A 23,442-nucleotide genomic window follows, 5' to 3' on the forward strand; every position below is an offset into this window, starting at 1 on the left:
GGTGTCCAGGGCCTGTAAATCAAATGCTACTAGTGGGCCTGCTGCACTGGTTGTGCCACCCACAGAAGTAGCTCTGTAATCATGTCTCAGACCCTCCACTGCAGTGTCTGTGTGTGCAGTTTTCACTGTAAATTCGACTTGGCAAGTGTACCCACTTGCCAGGCCTAAACCTTCCCTTTTCTTACATTTAAGACACCCCTAAGGTAGGCCCTAGGTAGCCCCAAGGACAGGGTGCAGTGTATTGTTAAGGTAGGACATATAGTAATGTGTTTTATATGTCCTGGCAGTGAAATATTGCTAAATTCGTTTCATTGTTGCAAGACCTGTCCCTCTCACAGGTTAACATGAGGGGTACCTTCAAATCTGATTAAAGTGTAGATTCCCTTTGGAAGCGGATTGACATTTGGAGTTTGGGGTCTTTGAGCTCACAATTTAAAAATACATCTTTTAGTAAAGTTAATTTTAAGATTGTGTGTTTGAAAATGCCACTTTTAGAAAGTGGGCATTTTCTTGCTTAAACCATTTCTGTGACTCTGCCCGTTTGTGGATTCCCTGTCTGGGTCAGTTTGGCAGTTGGGCTGGTTGCACCTCTCACTAGACTGTGACACAAAGGGAGTTTGGGTGTAGTCTGCATTTCCTGATGAGCCATCTGTGCTAGGAGGGAGGGGAGGAGTGGTCACTCACACCTGACAGGGCTGTGCCTGCCCTCACACAATGCAGTCTCCAACTCCCTGGTGTGTGTCTGGGACCTGGCCTGGGCAAGGCAGGATTTCACAATCAAGAGAAACTTTCCTTTGAAGTAGGCCTACTTCAAAGGGCAAAATGGGTATAAGAAGGGCACCCAAAACAAGACTTAAGAACACTTCTGGAAACCAAGAGGAACCTCTGCCTGGAGAAGAGCTGAAGAGCTGAGGAAGAAGAGCTACCCTGCCTGTGACTGTGCTTTGTGGAGCTATCCTGAAGTTGCTTGCTTTTGCCTGTGCTAGAGGACAAAGACTGGACTTTGTTCGCCTTCCATCTTGAGAAGAACTCTTCAAGGGCTTGATTTAGAGCTTGTCTCCTGTTGTTTGAAGTCTCAGGGACAGCAAAGACTTCTCTCTGCCAGCACCTGAAGTCTCTGGAGAGACTCCTACTCTGCCAAGGGGTGCCCATCCAGTTCCTGGGACCCTGAAAGGAGAAGCTGGCAGCCCAAGAGTGAGAAATCCACACACAGACTACCGTGCGGGGAAAAGATCGACAAGACTACCGCAGAAAAATCTACACGATGTTGGCTTTGCGGCTAAAAAATGTACGCTCGTCTGCAGCACGACCGGAAGAATGATGCTCACGGCTGGAGAAACGACGTGCAGCATCGCTGATGGAGGCTGGTGAGATCGCAACCCGCGCTACATGGTTTTCGGACCATCATTCGGCTGAATGTCAGATGGCGTGTAAAAACGACAAGGCCTGCCCTGACCCAAGAGTGCTGACCGGATACAGATTAAGGCACACATTCCATATCTAATGCCCCTACATCAAAAGCTCTCCATGAGAGTATTCACCAATAGATGACATCATCAAAATCAATGAACTGCTGACTAGAGAAGAGACAAAACTGAATACTGTCTGAAAATTCCTAAAACTTGGGTGTCTTTTATAGTGGAAAACAATAAGTCAAGGACCCTAGCTAGACAACTGTTACCATTAGTTAACAGCTATCCTAAATCTTCTCTTTACTCAAAAGATGAATTTCTCATCTCAGGCACAACAAAAGCTGTGACTTGGGTGGCTAATGAAAAATGTCAGCCCCTACAGGTCAAGACTATGTCTTTCTTTGAGGGATTCTCAATCAGAGTGTTTAAAAAAATAAGTAGACAACATGAAGACTTGACAAGAAGAGCAACAGAGGAGTGGGTAGGTGAGAAGTCAATGCAAAAGAAGCATGGTCAGAAGGGGTAGTTGAAACAGAGTAGATAGTGGAAGGAGGTGGGAATAAAAACAAATAAAAGCAGAAATAAAGCTGCACATAGAGGGAGAAACAATAAGTGAGCTGAGGAGAGAAGGAACACAGACAGCACAGAGAAGCGAGTATTTGAGGTAGTAGCAGAACACACGGTGGGGAGAAGGAACACACATCCACTTCCATAGAGTGCTGAAAGAAAATAAAAGATGTAGTTTCCTGAATGACAGCAGTGAAAGGATACAAATTATTCAATCAAAAGAATGTTATGGAAGCTAAGCTACTGGAGAGACGAATGCAAGAGGAATGAAACTCATCAAATAAGAATCAAGTAAATAAGATTGATGAGGAAACCAAACAAATGTAAACTATGGCCTAACCTAAAGTCCAATGAAAATGATGATACTGTGCACAACATGTTTTCAACAACAGGCAGCTAAAAGCTGTTTTTTAAGTGAGAGATTAAAAAAACAATCTGAAGTGATGCATGGAGTTTTAGTTCTGTTTTTGGTGTTAGTCCTCTGCAGAACACAACAAGCAGGGTACGGTTGATGGCTTTTATTGAAGAGACAAATAACCAATGAAGGTATGCAGTCAAAAAGAATAATGCCAGGAGAGCAATTCAAACCAGTCTCAATATGGTGGACGGAGGAAAGGAATACTGTGAATGAAAGAAGAAAACTGTTGCTAAATATCACAGGGAAGTGAGAGGGAAAAGGACTGCAGCAAAATGTTTAGGTGAGTAAGATTAAGGGAGAACAATAAGTGAGAGTGTTAGGAAAATATGAAATAATGGGGGGAACTAGAGGGGGAGATACCTCAAATAGAAAAGAGCCAAATGTTAGCATGAAGAAACAGGGTAGAAGAAAAATAGGAAACGAGAGAGGGTAGGATGAGTTGAGAGGGTGGGAGGGTGTATCCATGAATTTTAAGAGAAGGATATGTAAGGATGGAAAGGAGCCAGAGGAAGATAGGAGAATGTGAAAGGTGACAGTGAATGCTTGTTTAAATACAAACAAATCAAAGGTTTAAAAGAGGAAAATGGTAAGAATAGAGAAGGACATTATGGCAGGCAGAGATGAAAGGTGGGAGGTTAAGACTGAAGTCAGGGAACTATATGGGGGGCTTAAAAAAAAAAAGCAGGGTAAGAGCAGAGTAGCAAAAAGTCAGTGAAGGAGAATTAACTCAGGTAGATTTTGAACAAACGTGCTTCTAATCCTTTGCAAAATTGAAGGTGTGTGAACTCACTGAGTTCCAAATGCCAGGAGCTTCATCAATGGAGGGCAAGAATGGCAGTGTGGTAGAAGCCGTTTTTTTTTTAGATTCCAGAACAAGCTGATCAACTCTCTTCGAGTTCTCAAAGCTACCTTAAACTTTAAGAAATGCTTGTGGGTAGTCCAGCTGTTGATTGTGAATGACTTTGTATGAAATACTGCTAGCGTACATTTCATTTGGGCTTCTAAAGGATGTCAGTGATGTTCTGTTACTGTACGTGATTTGTGAACAAACTTTTTGGTTCCAGACATCTATGACTCAGGTTGATGACTGGCTTTAGTAGGTACAGAATGTAGTGTGGCTTTCATAGGCATTAAGGATGAACTTGGCACACCTACAAGAGTGGAAGTGCCATATTCCAAGTGAGACAGAACAATAGGAATTGTTAGGATGAAGGAGGGTTTCCGATATTTAGGGAGAGGAAAGAGGCTCTTGCAGCTGTAGCTGTGTGACAGTGTGAGCACACTGAAATGATTTAACCTCATCTACCAAAGAGGGTGAGAAACAATCTAAGTTTAGTTCAGCTGACCAGTACATTTTTTTTAAACTGGAAAACATAGTCCGCACAGGGGAACAAAGTCTCTTAAATAATTATGAGACCACCTTAAACAGAAAGAAAGGAACAGAAAAACAGAAAAAAATGACAAAGCCATGAAAATCATCAACATCCGCATTAAGGGGAAGCATTGTGGTAATATCAAAAGTCAAACCCCATCGTCTTGGCCAGTCAGCGTCCCATGCATCCAGAACAAGACTGGATCCCAAATCTTACTCAGCCTCCATATACGAATATCATTCTCCAACATTTCCAAAAGACAGATATCCGAAAATTCCCACCACCACCTCCAGGGACAAGGGGCCGCACCTGCGGGGCAGGAAACTGACAAAGACCAATCTAGACAGAGAGATTGAAAATAAATATAAACCCACCACGTTTTGAGGGATAAAAGGTGAGTGCCCTAACATTATCAGTTTTGAGCTCCATACGACTGATAAGTTAAAAATACCATTCATTTTCCTGAAAACCAAAGCCCAGTACAAGGTTAGGACAGGACAAGAGACGAAGACATGAACCGCATCAGCCCCTCTGCCCCGCAGTGAAAACAGCAACCATCCGCTCTGAGCTTCATAACCCTAAGGTGGTGGGAGATATAGTAAAAATCATTAATGCATCTGATGTGATGGACCTTAATTCGTGACAGGTTTAGAATGCCCTGCACCAGAAGACTGCTAAGCCTCATATCCTCAATCTCATCTTTATTAAGACTGGAAATATTATTAGATACCTATAGAAACCAATAAGGGGGAAGGGGAAACTGCTGCTGCATAATCTCAAAGGAAAGAAAAACATCCCCCTCAAACTATTATCTCAGGATATGAAGTTTATGCGCCTCCAACCTCCAGCTCTCCTGGAAGATATGATGGACAAAGAGGTAAATTAGGGTTAAATCCAAAATACACTATATCGATTGATCAAGGTAGTATGTGGAAGTACTTTTTTTTTTTTTAACAGAACTGCAGATGAGATAGAAAACCCTCAAGGTCTTGAGCAGGGTTATTTTAAAATAGACTGTTTCGATTATGCCAACACCTGGAACAATAGATTCCCCTAATGGCAGGTAATCACTAAACACATAACCCTGCTCCGAGGTCACGCAGCCCAGAACCAGATGGAGTCGAGCAAAGAACAAGGTAAGTTAATAGAGCGGCAGGACAGGGAGAGAGACCCCACCTTCCTCCTTAGGCAGCTGGAGGAATTCTATCTTGCAGCAAGGCTTCCTATAACTCCAAATAATCTTCTGCCTACAAGACTATCTTACTAAAAAAGGCCAGAGAAAGAAAAAGAAGAACACAGTGGAAGAGATACAGATACCTAGGGAGAATAAGCATTTTGATGAGATTACATCTGCCAATTAGGCTCAGATGTAGACGATTCCACTTATTGAAGACATTAACTGTATGTTGGTAGAGATCCCCGTAGTTATATTTGATAATCTCCTGCACTTGAATCAACAATTCTACCCCAAGATAAGTAGCCAAATGTACCCATCATTTCACCATTTATCCTGAGCGGTAGGAATAACATTAGACAAAATCTGTATTTTATCAGGATTGAGTTTCTATCCTGAAATTTCACAAAATGCCTGTGCGGCTACCTCAACTGCCCTTATGGCCCTAGCCGGGTTGGGAGTTAGAACTGCCACATCGTCTATATAAGCTAGGTCCTTCACCTCATATCAGTGCATTTTCAAGGGATGGAAACCCTTCTGCCATTTTAAAAGATTGAATATAGGGCTTGATGTATAACGCAAACAGCTGAGAAGAGAGGACAGCCCTGCCTGGTGCCCTGAGAAATGTCAATGGGGTCAGAGAGAACCTGAACAGCAGATCCTTGCTTTCAGGCCGATGTAGAGCTGACAAACTCTAGATATAAAACCAGAGCGACGTCCTGCAGACTCCATGACCACCCAAGGGAAAAGCCAGGAAACCTGGTTGAAGGCCTTCTCCGCGTCAAGCATAATCATACTAACTGAGCCCAGGGCAACAGAGGCAGCCTCCAAGGCGGTGATAGCTATATTGACGTGTGAGGTTGTATCACATCAAGGGATAAAGCCATGCTGGTTTAAATCAACCAGACCTGAAGTAACCACCAACAGCCTGGGTGGCAGGTTTGGAGTATAAATCTTCGAGTCGGCATTGATTAACAAAATTGGATGATATGACCCCCACCCACAGTAGGGTCTTTCCCTTGTTTAGGAAAGATGACAATATTGGTCTCACCCCAAAACCGGGGACCTGCCAGACGCATTAAAAGAATTAAACAGACCCGAAGAACTGGGCCAAGGTATGCAAGAAAACCTCAAATTCTAAAGGAATTTGATCTGGTCGAGATGCCTTACTCTTAGCTAGGGAGCAGATAGAAACACCTCCCTCTGAGGTAGAAGCTGCTAAGTTAGACCGCTGGGGGTGATTCAGCTTAAGATGAAAATGCTGCCCAACAAATTGGTACAAAGCCTCAGTATCGGGAAAAAGTCCTCTCTATAGAGAGCTGATAGAACTGCCAGAAAACCTCTATAATAAGAGCCGGGTTTACAAGGAGTTCCCCCTTTTTCTTTCCTGATCTTCTTGATAGTATTTAGAATAGAGCTGTCCTTAACTCTAAGAGAGAGCAGCTGACCCATCACTTACTGTTCTCACAGTTTAACAGTTGCCAAGCTCAGCACTTTTTAACCACCCGATCCCATATACCCTTTCTGAGAGAGGCCGGCAAGACAGCCAACCGGTCCCTAGCGATTATACTTCGACCCAAACTAATCTCCAAAGTGCTCAGGACTAGGCGGGCCTCAGACTCCTCCAATATAGCCCACCCTTTGTTGATGGGCCACAAACTGCAGTGTAGGTTCCCGACAAAAAGCCTTAAGTGCATCCCAGACAACTATGATAGCTGCCAAGCAAACATTGATCCCCAAAAACTCACATAGAAGTATATTCATTAAACAAATTACGATCCTCTTCCAATACCAATCTCCACTCAAACATCCATCCCTGAAGCCCAAAGGGCTGAAGATGGCCACTTGATTGAATGAGCACAGACAGAGAATTATGATTAAGATCTGCGATATGTATTGCTCACTAAGCCAGTCAATTTTACATTTTAAACTACTGTCAGATAACTTCTGATGGTGCGGATGTCTCAGGGTGAAGGTGCTTTTAGACACAAATACATATCATCACACTCCGAATCGCAACCACTGCCTCTTCCATCAAAATTCTTATTGAGCGACTTGGGCTAATAATAGATTCATGAGGGTCCCCACATGTGACAGAGGTGGGACAAAAGGAATTGTTGCCCATCTGGACCAGCTGTTTTCAGTTGAGCAAAAATGAGGAAACCTCTTCTACAGATTCTATCTCTAAAGCCAATGCAGGGTTTAAAGACAGTCAGTTGTCAATTATATTGAATCTACTGATAAATCAATAAGGATACAATGGCAGACAATGCCATAATCCAGTAAAGGTTGATTTTAGTGCTGTGTTTTCAGTGACACACCCTTTGTGAAAGCCAGGTTAGTACTGGGCTAACAACTTCTTGGTTGACAAGTGTAGCAAGATGCTCAACAACATACCTCTCTAACTCTGGCCAGCCATGGAAGATTTATAACAGGACGATAATTGGACAGTAAATGTTAGACTAAGTCGGAGTTTCTTTAAAAGAAAAGCAGTTTATCCATTTTTGTCTATTTTTAAAGACTTCAGAGATGCTCTCCTCAGTTAATTTATTTATTAGCCAATACCATAATTTGCTGAAAAAGTGAAAATTACTTTTACTCATATCAGCAGGAATTATGCCATCATGGTAAAAAGCACTCTTGATGTTTTTAATGTATTATTCAATTGATCTTCGGATACTGGAGTAAAGGTGGGCCATTAATTTTTAGAGAAACGTGGAAGATAGGTCTCATCCCGTGGATTTTCTAGGACACATTTGATCTTATGCAGATTTGTAGAGAGTGCACTATCACTAAGGAGCGTATCCTGGTGCTGAGCAGGTGTGAGTCTGGCCACACCTAGGGTTTATTGGGACTACTCAAAATGCCAGGTCGTCCGCTTCTTGCAGAATTCAAGAAGTGAGGAGGAAGCTCTTCTGTGTAGTGGCAGGTCAATCCTATATTCAGGAGCAATGTAGAGGAAAGCTAAACCACTGGATATGGTTTGCAGTATACACAGGATGTGTGCAGGTAGGAATCCTGACAAGAGGATTGTCTTGAAGGTTTGTGAAAGCAGAGGAGATTGTTGAGGTATACTGGGTCAGTGTTATGTAGTGCCATGGAAGCATGAGTGAGGAGTTTGAATTGAGCTAGTTTGTGCATGGGGAGCCAGTGGGGCTCCTTCAGATGTGGGGTGATGCGAGTGCGGCACTGGAGGTTGAAAGTGATTCTGGACGCCTAGCTCTCAAAGGTCTGCAGACTTCTGGTGAGTTTTTTGTTGATTCTGGCATTGAGGATATTCCTGTAGCCCTGCTTGCTTCTTAAAATGAAGTGTGTGACGATTTTCTTTTCTGGGTGCTGATCAGAAGCCTTTTGAAAATCTTCAATAGCTTCAGGGTATGGAAGCATAAGGAGGTGGTGGCACTGACTTGAGAAGTCATATCAAGTTTGCTGCTGCTGATGATATGGACTTTTTTGGCATGGGGGGGGTGGTGATGGACGTCAGTCAAAGCTCTGTTGGCCACCAGGTGGAGACTCACAGGTGAAGTGATCTTCCTGAAGATCACAATTTTGGTGCTGTTGGTCTTTAACTTCAGACAGTTGGTCTTCATTCAGTGGGCGATTTCAGTGATGCAGACATTGAACTTGATTGAGTACTTGGTGACTGAACTGTGTGTCACCGGCATAGAAGAGGACGTTGATGTTGTAGGAGTAGATTATGCTGGCTAGAGAAATCATGTATGCATTGAAAAGGGTTAAGAGGAGGGAGGATCCTTGTGGAACTCCACAGATTAGGTCATGGATGTCCGAGGTGTTCAGTGTCAGGCTAACTGACTTAGGGCCTGTACTACAATTCCCATAGGATACAATGGGATCTCAATATGGCGGACGGGACTTCCGTCACTTCTGTGACAGAGTAACACCATCCGCTAAACTCTAAAGCAAGCCAGAGTCCTTTAAGTCAAGAAGTGGCAGGTCCATCATAGTGTGTGTCTGTGGATTCCAATGTTGCGTAGGCACTGGATGAGAACGAGGTGGGAGATCATGTAGAATGCTGCAGTGATGTCCAGTAGCATCAGGGCACTTGTGTCTCCACCATCCTAAGTCATGCAGATGTCATCTGTGTCAGCGATGAGGTTAGCTTCTGTGCTGTAGTTGGGTGTCAAACGAGACTGAGTGGTGTTGAGGAGTTTGTGGTCACTGAGGTATTCAGTGTGGAGTCTATTGATGATTTTCTCTAAGACATTGGCTGGAAATGGTAGCAGGGAGGTCGGTCTTTAGTTGGCAAGCATTGATGGGTCCGCAGAGGGCTTCTTCAGCAATTGGAGGACAGTTGCGTCTTTACAACCATCTGGGAAGGTTGAGGAAGAGGCATTCAGAATGGGTGTGAGCGTGGGGCTCATGGTTTGCAGTCCTCTGTGGTCCAATGGGGCCCTCGACTGGATGGGCTTCATGGTGGCGGCAGTTCCTTCTGTGGTGACGATAGGCCATGTGGTTATCATTGGTTCATTGGATAAGATCGGGCGGCTGGCAACGTCTGGAAGTTCTGATTGGGGGTTGAAGTTACTGTAAATAATGCTGATTTTTCTGCTGAAGAACTGAGAGAGATTGTTGCAGAGGTCCTGCAAGGGGGTGATCAAGTTGGAGAAAGATGCTGGGGAGGTGAAATCCCTCACTATGGCTAAGATTTCTTTGCTTCTGTTGGTGCTGGCATCGATCTGGTCTGCCAGGAGCATGTTTGGTGGTCTGGATCACTTGCTGCTACCATCTCACAGCAGATTTTAACACCTGTCTGGTTGTCCTGGCTCATTCTTCATTTATGCTCCAGCTGTTTGCTGTGGCGTTTTATCAGTTTCTCCATGTACCAACTGGCCTGTGGTCTGAATCTTGTTGTACTGCTGTGTTTGAGGAGGGCCAGGAAGTTGATGCAGAAGGTGATCCAACTGTTGAAACTCTTGATGGCTCTGAAGAGGCTGTTGCTGTGTTCGGGTCAGCAACTATTGAAGGCAATGATCCAGTCCTTGTCAGGGATGCTGCTCCAGTTTTTGCAGGCTGGTCTGGTGGTGGTGCTGTGTGTTCGACCAGGACGAGGAGGCTGAACTTGATGAGGACGTGGTCTGTCCAGGAGACTGGTGTAAGCTCTTCAATTCAGATGTCAAAGGTGTTGAAAATAGGGTGAAGGTGGTGTTTGGCAGTATGGGTAGGTGCATTTAGTCGCTGGGCACAACTCGAGTTTCCAGAATCTATGATGAGTGATTTTGAGTTGGGCGTCAGCGTGGTCTTCCAGATAGAAGTTCAGGTCTCCAAGCAGGATGTTCTTACTAGTGCCAAGAACTAAGTCTGTGATTGTGTCGGTGAAGTTGGTGTGTGGTCCAGATGGTCCGTAGATGAGAATGCTGCTTAGTGTGAAGTTGGATGTGAGATACACAACAACTGTGATATACAGTCATTGTGTACATTTCAGAAAAACAAAAGCTAATTAGTAGCTTTTGCCTGTGATAGGCTACAGTGTTTAACTGCAAATAAAAATGCTCATGTTAACAAAAGTATATAAATATGTACTATAAAAATGTTTCAGGATCTTACATATGGGTAGGGCTATTCAAGTGCTTGACTTTAATACAACCTTTAAATGCAGAAATTTTCTTTTCAAGACCCCACCCTCGCTTGTTATCTCTACTGTAAAATTATCATGAACAAAAGAAAACACATGCAATTAATCAGGTTTACATAACAAGTTAGGTTTCACTGTAGCTCCTCCCGGGCCAAGGTTCACAAAATCCTACTGGCTTGGAAGATAATTCATCAAATTTATCTTAACTTATATGTTACCTTATTGGATAACTCCTCATAATCGTCACTGCTGTCCGCCATGGCTTTTTGTTGGGGGATAATGGTCCTGGGAACTAATGAGAGCAACAAGGAAAAAAAAAAAAAAACATTAAAAGAAAAGTCATAAATATGTTAATGACTCATATTCCAGTATATTAATCCTGATGCAGTCAATTGCTTCAAAAAACAAGTTTCATTTGGCCAGAAAAATAGATAAAATACTAGATTTTCAATGTGTTGCATCTATATAAAAGGTTCTAGGCTTGGCTTGGTGAGATGGTATAGAAGAGGGTGTGGCCCTATTGAGTGTCTTTGAAAGACTAGTACTCTGATTCCTTTGTTTTGCAACTGCATGTGGTGCTGACATACAGAATGCCCCAAATGGGAGACAACAAACCAGATCCATTTCAGTCTACCCAGACTGGTGTGCTCCAGACACATTGCACCAAGATCCACCACAGCTTTACTCTCACTTCCTGAGTACCATTGTGTTCACAGTCTGTAACTTTCCAATCAGTTGACTGTTTTCTTATAAACAATCTCAGCTGGAGAATGCTAGATGCACTGCCCTTTTGCTACATATACCTATTATTATTGCTTTATTAGGAATTGCATCACCACTTGAAAGCAGCAAAAGTGATTGCTTGAGGTCTTCCTCCTTCCCTTTCCTCTCCCTACTTTGCGCTTCAAAGCAGAGCAGCACACAGCACCTAAGAAATCACTTCCATCTAAATAATGTTATTTGGAACTACCAAATCCCATTAACCTCCTATAACGATTTTTCACTCCAGTTGTTCTACAGCATATGTGGAACAGCTGCTTCTAAACTCCCTCACTCTCATATTGTGAGCATTGTTACTCCTAAGACTGACTTCAGGCTCATATTGTAATCACTTATGTTACTCTGTGAAATCTATCCAGCCTTACATTGTGCCCATTACTTTCAATCCTTGACTCCAGCCTCATACTGTGATGTCAAATGGCACTCTGGAGTCTCAATCCAGTCTATCTTGCCAAAGTTACTCTCAAGCCCCCTTCACTCTCATATTATGACACTTATTATACCAAAGACCCATTGCAGTATCATGTTATGACGTTTATTATTCAAAAGATCCTTTACTGTCTCACACTTGAACTCCTAATGTTACTCCATGGCACCTACCTAGCTTTATATTTAGCTCCATCTCTCCAAAGAATCTCAGCCTGCCTTATAGTGTGATCTTTTCTTCCTAAACTCTCCTCTTCTTCTCTTATTCCTCCTGCATACTCCAAAGCCTCCTCCCTTATGTCAAACTGTGGCCTCATTTCCGAGTTTTCCCTTCAGTCTCATATTGGTTGCTCTTACTCTCAAGCCTCCTCCTCCATGCCACAACAGAAACGCACTCTAACAAAATTTCCTTGGAGCTGGATCTGAAGTTGTCCCATCTTGTCAGGTTAGCTATGGATTTTTAAAGCCATCCAAATCCATATCTACGACTTGCATTGTCAATTATGTAAAATAAATAATTTCTCTCAATTTAATACACTGCACTCACAGCAAAATGTTCAAATTGCTCAACTGCATTGCTCCCTGTGTATAAGAAGAGTTCCATTTCATACCTATTCGGAACAGCCTCAACCCTCAGACTTAAAGATGCTATTTACTCAATGAATTGTTTGTACCATTACCAAAAGTCACTTGGATTTAGGAACCTTATATCTGGCATTCTATTGGCATCCTGGCACAGAGTAATTACCCCACTCCTGCAAAATATTCTTAGATTAACTGTTGCAAGTCAAAGTAAAAAACATTGGATGACTGCTGTCTTGGAATGGATACACCCTCCCCCCACCAAACATACACACACAAACCCAACACTCCCCCCTCCCCCCTTCCCCTAGCCCTGCCGGGTCACAATTTTCTTAGATGAACTACTTCTGTAATTCACTGAATACAATACTACTCACCTAGTGTGCAGACCTTTACAGCACTCTCTATATCATTCTCCTCTGCCCGGTTTTCCACCCGTCACTTGAGGGACAGGAAAAGATCCTAACCATTTTGTTGGATACTTACAACCAAGTGCCACACACCTTGCTACGTAAGGTTCGCCTCAATGATCTCTTTTAATTACGGTCTTAAATACGGTCTCAAAATTAATCTGTTGTACAAAAATACAAACTCATCATTTAGAGGACGCCTCCAGGAAATGGAGTGCATAAATATCTCTACAACAAATGTTTGTAAACATGAGAATGGGCTCATTAACTTCATGCAGGCTGAAACAGCCTTCTACGTTCTCCTTAATATATTCCTTTGGAGTGAGCTCCCTAGCCAGTTAACCTTGAACAATACTGGCCTAAAGGAGGTTAGCAGCACTTTCTAGAAAGGATACAAAAATCCCAAACTGGTTTAGGCTGTGACTAAATTGTCTTCAATTGGATATTGATTTCATTGAGTAAAATGACAAGTGTTGTAGCCCCTCCCCCCACCAGGTGAATAAGGTTTTAGCAACATAGGTCACTGCTGCAAAAATATCAATGTCATGAAGGCAGGCTCTAAGCACCACCAACCACATTTCGAGGGAGTGCTATTAACCTCTGTTTTTCCACTAGTGAACAAATATCAAACTATAACCCAGCCTGCTACCTCTGTCTTCTTACCATTTCTAATCAATTCCAGCTTTCAAATAAAAGCTTGACAGTTTCACTAGTTTGCCATCTCTGATATCATGTGAGCCTTTCTGACTTATTTAAACTGAAACAGTTGTTCAACATCACCCTTCCCTAGAAATCTGTACATTCCACCAATTACCACAAAATAGCAAACACTTTCTATATTTGTGAGGTTGATTTCTGCAGACTGTTTTTTGTCATTTAACTTTCTCAAGACACTTCTTGGTTTTTCCATTTATATGGTATCTGCTTATTACAAAGGAAGAGCACCCAACCCTTTTTTCTTAACCATTAATGATAACAGTGGTACTCTTCCTAGTGAAACTCTTCTTTCATTATTGTGCATGTAAATTTGCAACACTGTTGGGGATTTGTGTTCAACTTCGATGGCACAATCTACAATTAGGTGTACAACTCTTGGCCTGTGGGATGCTAGATGCCATGATGGTGACATTTCACTTCCTTTTTTGATCAGATTTTGAAACCCCACTATTGCATCATCCGAGGTTGTCAATGTAGGTCACTGCATTCAAATGATAGGACCTGAGGTAGCTTTAAATAAAATTGCTAGAATCGTACTCATTTTAATATATTTACCTTGCTGCCGCGGCGTTGGGGTATAGATGCTTGCTACTTCTTCTGAATCGTTTATCTCAAGGCTTTCATCGTAGGGCTGGTTTTCAATTAGTTTTGTCTAGGTAGTAAGATTAACTGTTACATGATCTATAAATGCAAAGAATGTATTACAAGGCAGTTCCACCTTCCCCAGTCTCTGTGGAAAGGTCACTTGCTCAACATTCAGCCTTCACACGTGACACTTTCAATTCACCTCTGACCGAAACAGGAAAACATTGAAAGTGGAGCAGCTATACTCATGAATCACCTACTGTAACAAACCTGGACTATTATATTAGAGGACCACTCATTGTCTGACCTTGGCGGTGAGCCTTAATGTCTCCTGACTTTACCACAAATTCTCTCCTTATATCTACCTGTGTCCTCAACCTATTTCTTTAACACTAGGATCACAAGTTCATGCCATCTCTACCCATTAGCTCTGTTCTTTGCAGCAGAAGCTCAGTGCTTCGACATTTCTCTAATCATTCAGTCCTTCATCTCTGCTTTATCTCACCTGTCTATATCTGGAACACTAATCCCATTTCATTGTGCCTTCTTTTTAGGTTTTGCTTGCATGCTGCTTGCAAAATCTATTGCTAAGAAAAAAAATGTCAAAGGGGCTTAGTACCAGAGCGATACTTACCTGCACCTACCACTGGCTCAGTCCAACGTCACTTTGATTTGCGTGCTTCTGGTTGGCCAGCACGTTGTCTGCACATCACCCTGCTTCATTTACTGTTGTCTTCTTCGTCTTCTTTGCTGTCGGGCTGCCTGTGAACCAAGTGCTCCTTCCGGCCACTTCTCATTGGACACTGCCCAGTATCCTTCCTCTCTGGCACCACGCTGAAGGTATTTTTTTCTTTCTTTCTTTTGCTTCGTCCTCTGTGGTGGTATGTTGTTTGGGTATGTCGCAGTTTCTCTTTTCTTGGTGACTCCACCCGTCAACTTAGAGGTATTGGAGCACTTTATATGAGCACCGGTTACATTAGGGAAGGAGACATTCATTTTTGCTAGGCATGGCGGAATTACTGTGGGATGCTTTTTCTCCGACTTTTGATCTGTTTCTGCGGCCTGTGTTATTTCAGGCACCGCTGCTTCTTGTTTAGCTCCCCCTCTCTCTCTCGGATACTCTGCTTTCTCTGGCTGCAACATAATATCTTTCTATAGGTAGGGGGCCACATCTATGCTGGACCATCGTGCGCCTTTTCCAGGTATGGGCTTCCACATGTGTCAGTCCTTCACGCATCTGCTCTTCTCCCTTAGAGCAGGTCTTCCCTGTGCCTGCACAGCAGCCATCTTTCATAGCCGACTGCTGCGAGAGCCAGTTCCTCCAAACCCAGGCAGAAGGTGGTGCAGTGACATCACCACTTTTCAATATGGGACTACTTTCTCTCCTAATATTATCCAGATTAAGACTGGCAGGCTGCAGTGTGCCAATCTTCTAAAGGGTGATTTATGAATCCCATAATACAGTTGTTAAAGAACACTGAATCTGAAACAAATCTTGAGTTTCACTAGCATATTTACAGTGCATGTACAGAATATTTTATTCTCCTATTTTTTCCAGAATTTCAGAACAGAGCAAGTAAATATATGACTGCCATGACTTAATGATACAAACTTGTGTCACGATCATGTGATTCTAGCGGTCATTTCCTAATTTCCAGTGGTTCAGAATAATAATTGTCTATCTCCCCACTCTGCTTTTCAGCATCTTTCTCAGTTCTTCCAGGACACATTGCATTCTCTCCTGTCTAGGTTTCTGTTTTTTTTTTTTTTTTTTTTTAAAGTTTATGGTCTGCTCATATATTTACCTATTAGGATGTATAATCCACCCCTACAACCTTTCGCCCCTTTCACTTGTTCTTTTGCCCCAGGCCACTATGATTGCACTGTGAGTGCCACAAATGAGAATTCACGATTGCTATTTCAGTGTATTAAAATTGCATTTATATAATGCCTACTACCCCTGACAAGGTTTTGATGGTAGGCATGTTCTCTGTAAACCCGAGGTTAATGGTTAGTCAAGTGGTTAGCTTTTCATTATCCTAACATGACAACCAAGGAAACATTTGGAAGAACTCACAAAGTGATGTGTGCACAGTTGTGCAATATACGAACTGCATTTTTGTGTGTGTTCACCACAAAGACCAATGTTCTGTGTAACACTGCACCACAGTCTCTCGTAAACTCAACTAGCACTGGCAAAGCCAATAGGTTTTGCCTTTGTTTTTTTCTTTTGCATTCTATCTTACTAACTAGATTATAAATATTAGAAAAAGTTTATAATAATGTTTTTTTTTTAATTTGATAAACCGTTAATAGTTGTTTACGTTGGGAAGTATGTTGAATTAATAAGCTCAAAAAAACTCATGCAATTAGTAAATCCAGCACTAACTACTCTCTGTAGCTCTTGTATGTTTTAACACCCGACAACAATCTTAATGCTCTAATTGCTCTCCACAACCTTAATGCTCTAAATGCTTTTTTAACATTATGGTCTAACCACGCATACTAACCTCTGTACTGAACATCTCTCAGTAAAAGATTTTTGGTTTTTTTGCAACTCTCAGTAGCCCTTAACCTCTAATTGGTCTGAATAACCCGAATGCACAAATTGCTCTCAGTAGCCTCAAAATTCAAAATGATAGGAGTAAGTTGATTTAAGAAGTATGCTATCCCTACCCCCGATTATTGGCCATTTTCCATGCATGAATTGCTTGGCTTGCCAATATACAGAAAAAAGTACACAGGTGCAGTTGAATGGCAAAATACACCATCAACGTTGTTTTTCAAACTGTAATACACGCCATGTGATATATTGTATCACATGTCCTTGTTCACTCACTTATATTGGCCAGACGACACAACCTGCTAAAACACGGATACTTCAACACATGTCCAGGATTAGATTCACAGTACGGGGTTGACCACTACATTGCACAAGACCATCACCCTGATGACATTAAGTGGTCTATCTTACAAGTAGTTGACAAAACAAAAACAGGCCCCCCTTTAGCTTCCGCTTTGGACAAAATGGAACCCCGTCTCATAGAAAGATTTGGGACGGCCAAACGGGCCTAAATGATCTGTCAGAGATGTGGGCATTAATTAAACTGTAACTATTCCTCATTGTTTCTAATTTTTGATTTAGTGTGATGTAAGGGGTGTTGAATAGCTTCTGCCTCAGAGATATATATTATGTTTAGTTAATCATTCCTTATATTGTACATCATGGTCCCTAGTGTATAATAGACAATTTCGAATTTTTCTTAAAATAATATTTCTCGTGGTGATAGAGATCGAGGAGATAGACTCTATCCTTAATTGTGGCAGAAGGCTAATATATTACTTCGTGCCCATGATAAGTTCTTGAATTATGCATTGCTTATGGAGTTAAGCGATTGATTTTTCTTTTGTCTATTATATTTGTAATTAACGATATGATAAGACATTTGCCAATTGTTATGTTTGTCGTTGTTTTGCTTATAATTTGAGCCTGTTTAGTATATTGCCGTTATAGTATGTTTTGTTTTTATGTACATTACAAAATGGCCCCCATATTCTCCATTTAGGACGAGCTTCACGTTTAGTCCTTTTTCCATGTCTACTGAGCACGCGTAACTTGCCAGGCGGCCGTAGTTGCAGCCTATTTAAATGCACACTGGTTCAGCGTCTTATATGGTGAAGCTCTGATTCCGATTGACTCGGCTGCAAACTTCTTGTGAATAAGATAGCATCAGTTCGGCTGCAGTCCTGTTTAAAATTGCTGCTTACGCTACTATTGAACTTCTCAAGCCAAGGGCACTGTCGTTATTGTCTCGAGGAGGCCGTAGGTGATAAGGCCGAAACGCGTCGACTATATCATACTAAGGAGTGACTGTTGGAATTTTGGAAATATTTGGACTGAATAATTCGGAGAGTGGATCGAACTTTCATTTCAGTGAATAATTGCCTTCACTGCAACAGGATACTCTCCTCCCACAACTGTCACTACCGGGAATGGTGACTGCTTGCCACTTGATGGTTAAGCAGCTCTTATTTTATGTATCACGGTGCTTGTTTGTTTTCTTAGGCTTGTTTTTGATTTATTTTAGAATTTGTTTCTGTGGATTACTTTTTTAGATGTACAGGTGATTTGTGGACTCTAGGATTTAATTGATTTATTTGTAATAAAGAAATGACCACTCAGTAAAAAAATTAGGTTTTTGCTTAGATATTTGATACAGATTTATCCCTGCTGGATATCTTGCCTTTTTGCTTTGTATTGGCTTTAACATGGCATTAGACATTACATGTTGTATTCAGTTTAGCTGCCTATTGGCTTTAACGTGGCACTAGACATTACTTTTGGTATTTAGGTTAGCTGCCTATTGGCTTTAACATGGCATTAGACATTACATGTTGTATTCAGTTTAGCTGCCTATTGGCTTTAACGTGGCACTAGACATTACTTTTGGTATTTAGGTTAGCTGCCTATTGGCTTTAACATGGCATTAGACATTACATTCTGTATTCAGGTTAGCTGCCTATTGGCTTTAACGTGGAGTTCGACATTGCAGTTGAGACATTGCAGATGAGCTATGTTTTTCCACATGATAGACCAAGCTGTGTTTAACGTGATAAGAGAGCGTATATTTTGTGCTTACCTCTATATCCAGCCTGGGAACGAGCGAAGTTTGGAGACTTGGCCACTCTCCAAACTCTTGTTCGGTTCCCCCACTGAGCCAGCATGTTTAGACTAAGGGGCCTGTTAGCAGGCTTTTTAACGGTGTCCCTGGGCAGCAGCAAGGGGAAATGTTCCAGGACTTCAGTCAGGAGCCGACATCAGCTGCCTGACCTCCTGTTTGGGTGGAAAATCTGTCTCGCAGTTGAACAGGAGTCATCAACTTGCTGGCATGAGAAAGATGACAAGCAGTGATAGGCCCTATGGTGATGAAATTGTGACTTTTATTATTTGCTTTGAAGTTATGCTATAATATAATAACATGTATTTGCTGTGTCCATTGCAACTGAGAAGTACTTTGATATATTTTGCTTTCATTGCTGTGACTACTTTTAAATGTGTGCTTCCAACCTACTAATCTCGTCTCTCAGGAACCTCGTGGTGAAGTAACAATAATAAATGTCTTCTTTAAACTAAGAAGTGCATTCCAGAGAAGTTTTGTCAGCTTGGTCATAAGATAAGGAAAGCAAAACAGAACCTGACTCTTTATATAGTGGACCATAAAGAAGTACACTGTGTAAAGAGTCAAAGCAAACCTCAGAGAAATTACAGAGGCACAAATGACACCCCAAATGCTCTTTTGTGGTAGTGTGGGGGCGCTGTTAGGCATATCAGAGGGTAGTGCTAAGCATGTATTGCACATACAAGGCAGTAAGCGACACACACACTCAAAGAAATCTGACAAAAAGTTATAAAAAGAACACATACTGTTGTATAAATGTGGATATTAAGATCATCAAAATCGGGTGAGTACTTTTCGAGTTATGATTTTTTAGTTTTCAAAAGTTGACAGTGCAATTTTTGGAGCGGTAATGTTCTCATATGGGGGGAAAAAACATATACTGCATATGGATAATTAGCAGTGACACACAGAACCCATCATCTGGGGTCAAGGTAAGTATGGTGCAAGGTCCAAAGCAGCACCAACAGGTCACTTCGGGAGGCAGCGAGGCGTCAGGATGCAAAGGTACTTTAAGCCTCAGGTGCCCTAATGTTATTCTATGGGAAAGAAACAGACATGGCACAGGGGTACTTAGCAGCAACTTACAGGACTGTTCTTCTGGACTGGAGCTGGGTATGGGGCAAGGTCCAAGGCCACACCAACAGTTCACCTTGGGGGGCTCTGGGGCATCTGGGTGCAGTGGTATGTTACGTTAGGTATCCTGGTCACTTCAATAAAGATTGGTCTGGTCAGAAAGAGGCTGCAAACAGGGACTGGGCAGCCAGTCTGGGGGAACCCACAGTGGGACTTGAACTTTGAGATCCTCAGGCATGTAGGGATACTGTTAGCCCACTGCTCCTCAGACTTTGGAGCTCGGGTGCAATGGTGTCTTTTGGCATTGGGCTCTGGTGCAGGGGATACTCGCGGATGGAGGGGGCCTTCAGAAAGAGGCTGCAAGTGACACTGAGAAGTCCACTGTTGGCAAACCCAAGGTGGGCTTTGGCCCTGGGAACCACGCTGGCACCATTGGCCCACTTCAACTCCAGTTGGGGGGCACAGGTGCAGTGGTGCTGTCCGGTGTTGTGTGTTGGCGGTGCGGAGTCTTCTTTGGTACCTGCAAGGTGCAGGGAAGCAGCTTCCCTACTCCACTGGAGATCCTGGTTACTTCTCGAAGTGCTGACAGTCCTCCCAGGCTTTTGGAGGCAGAACAGATGCAGGACAGCCAGTCTTTGGTGCAATTGTTGAGAACAGCAGGCAGGTCGGCTGGGTTGGTGCCAAGTCAGTTGCTGCTCCTCAGTTTTCGCTTTTCACAGCACCTTGGGTTCTTCTTCTTTAGTCCAGCAAATCTGAGGTACTGGTAGTAGGGAGTCGTCTAAATACTCAATCTAGGGGTGTTAAGAGGAGTGAGGAGTAGTAGCCAATGGGCTACTTACCCCTGGGGTCATTACACCTTCCTTTGGGGGCGGGAGCGTCACCCTGTCCCCAAATTCCTAATTCCACCACACACGAGATGGTAGAATTCCTAAGGCTGTGTTCATTCTAGGCTGGTCACCCTAGAGGTGTGTCCAGCCTGCAAATGCAGCACGTCTCCTGCTTAGCTAATTTTCCTGTCTGTCCAGGTGTGAAATGGGCTATGGGATGGGGGTCAGCATCTCCCTTCTGAGGAAAGCCAGGTCAGCATATTAAGAGCAATGGGCTTCTTTGAAGCTCCCCTGCTTTGGAATACAGATTTGCAGGGTATTCGGTTGGGAGGGGTGTGTTAACACCCCTGCCAGAGCAGGGTTTGGTCCTGACCGCCTGAGAGCAAAGGCTTTCACTGTTGGTGGGGGTCAGAAACTCGTCTGTTATGGCAGACTGGTGGAACGTCTGTTATGGCAGACTGGTGGAAACTAGTCAGTCAGCACAGCAGCAGTTGGTAGGTTTTCAGGGGGCACCTTTAAGGAGCCTTCTGGGTGTATGTATTAATAAAACCATCACTGGAATCAGTGAGGGTTTAATACGAGATGTTTGATACCAAACATCCCTATTTTCAATGAAGCCATCAAGTAGCTGATGAACTTGTATTGATCAGTGTCTAGCACATGTACTTAAAATGGATTCCCTGTTCACTCACTAGGTCTAAGAATTGACAAATACATTGCAGGGGCATATTTGTTCATGGTGATATGCCTTCACCAGTAATATAATGCACCCTTCCTTAAGGCCTGCTGCAGATGTGCCTTACAAATATTACAGGCAATGTTAGGGGACATGTATGCCATGTTGTGTTTTCACGTTTAGGAGCACCATATCACAGCCTGCAGTGGCAGTCTGTATGAGTTTGGTGCTGGGTCCCTTAGAGTGGCACAAGATGGCTGCAGCTCTTGGGGGATCCTCTTTAGTACCCTCCCTAGATACCAGAGGCACCATTTACTAGGGACTTACAGAGGTGATAAAGGGCCTGACTACGTGGGGATCAAGTGACCAGGTAGCTTGTTTTGAGGAAGGAACACTGGCACTGGGGACCTGGTTAGCAGAAACCTAGTGCACTTCAGAGTTGCATTAAAAACCAGGCAAAAAGTGAGGGACTTCTGCAACCAGAAACCAGTTTCCTACAGTTATGACCAGGGACACTGGAATGATGAGATTCTGCGGCCACTTCATTTTCCATATAATCATGAACTGCCACTTAATCTGAAATATCTTGCACATACATTGGTGCTCTCCAGAAATCAACTATTCTAACTTCTCCTTAACTGGTCCCCCAAGCCCCATCTCACCACACTGAAATCGACCTTACACTCCGCAGCATGCTTGGTCTATGGGGCCAAAAAGAATGCAAACATCACATCTATGCTGGTCACTCTTCGCTGATTGCCTGTTGAAGCCAAGGCTATACACAAGAATGTTTGCATCACTCATAAGGCCCTACACACACCCTCTCCTTGTTACATGGCAGGCAATCTTAGGCTATCAGAAGGTTCTAGACCATCGCGAAATGCCAAAGCACTGAAGCTAGAACATCTGCCCTTTATATATTAAAAAAAAAGAAAAGAAAAAAAAAAGCGATGATCCAGGAACAATCCTTCTAGGGTACCACAACCAGAATGTGTAACTCATTTACCTACAAACCTACGCGCTACCACCTTGCTGGCAACCTTCGAACCTAAACAGAAGACTCGCCTCCTTTAACGATATTTTAGCTAAGACATTGCAGCTAATCCTTTTCAGCGGGAACATGTTCACTGACTTCTTAGCACGGAACTACATTGCCTCCATTTCATGAGGCACTTATTCTCTTTTCACTGTTATATACACTTCTTGTACATTTTTTTTTCTGTAATTTTACCATTTTGTAATTCTTGACCTTATGTAACTACATTCGGTAAATTTGAACTCACTGTAACTATCCATCTTAGGACATATGTCTGCGGTAAAGCGCTCTAGCGCCCTGGGTAATGCCCTCGCTGTATAAAAATGCATAAATAAATAAAATACCAGTAAAGCTGTGCATCAATCATACACTGTAAGTGCTCTTCAGTCACTCTCCACTTCACCCAGTCACTGCCAAGGCTATACAACTGAGAGTTGTCGTCAACAGCCCTCCTCCAGCACTGACCCACCAGTTCGGGCATACCTCACGTTCGGTGCACTCACAATTATACCGCCACCCAAACTTCGACACCGTCCCAGGTTCGGCCTCGACATTTCTATCGCTTGGCTTCAGCTCACTCCGCCGCTACCAGTTAACAACTATGGCTCTACCTCAGCAGTACTGTCACACAAAGATTAGCTGTCCCCACTCTCTGTAGATGTAATTATGCCACCCGCCGGTCTCATTACCTTCAGCCCCTCCTCTGCCTCTTCCATCTCCTACACTGATTGTAAAGCCCAAAACAGTCGAGGAATCTTTACCTCGTAAGGCCACCGTCCGATTCCCGAGCTCTGTATATAGTTACCATGGAAACGACCCGGCTGTGTACCCTCCACCCTCGCGAGATATTCGACAGCCATTTTGGAGTGGGGATTCGCTTAGGCAGGTAGTGTGCACCTATCAATGCCAGAATAAAAGGAAGCTGTAAAAGGGAACTAGAGTCTAGACCCTAAAATGTCAGTTGATTTCTAGAACATGGCTAGCCATGAAAATGCTGTTGGCTTCGTATGAACCAGATGTACGCACTTGTTCAAAACTGTGCAGTGGTAGAATTTTATCTGTCATCCGTTAATTCAATAACTTGCGAGGGTGTGTTATGCTGCGGTGCAGCGG

General features: G+C 42.9%; 1 protein-coding gene across 5 annotated transcripts in view; it reads right to left on the reverse strand.

Annotated features, from left to right (window-relative positions):
* IFT46 (intraflagellar transport 46) overlaps nucleotides 1-23,116 on the reverse strand; it is a 109,947-nt gene extending 86,831 nt beyond the window's left edge. Inside the window, exons 1-3 of one of the 5 annotated variants that reach the window (XM_069224750.1) lie at nucleotides 23,019-23,116; nucleotides 14,008-14,104; nucleotides 10,756-10,829 (exon numbers count right to left, since the gene is read on the reverse strand). In XM_069224750.1, the coding sequence (XP_069080851.1) occupies nucleotides 10,756-10,829; nucleotides 14,008-14,104; nucleotides 23,019-23,045 (198 nt within the window). In that variant the 5' untranslated portion in view covers nucleotides 23,046-23,116. The other 4 variants (XM_069224753.1, XM_069224749.1, XM_069224748.1 and 1 more) reach the window with 4 other exon arrangements.
* Between the last annotated feature and the right edge of the window lie 326 nt (nucleotides 23,117-23,442).

The sequence above is a fragment of the Pleurodeles waltl genome, chromosome 3_1, assembly GCF_031143425.1.
Source record: "Pleurodeles waltl isolate 20211129_DDA chromosome 3_1, aPleWal1.hap1.20221129, whole genome shotgun sequence".
NCBI classification, from domain to species: domain Eukaryota; kingdom Metazoa; phylum Chordata; class Amphibia; order Caudata; family Salamandridae; genus Pleurodeles; species Pleurodeles waltl.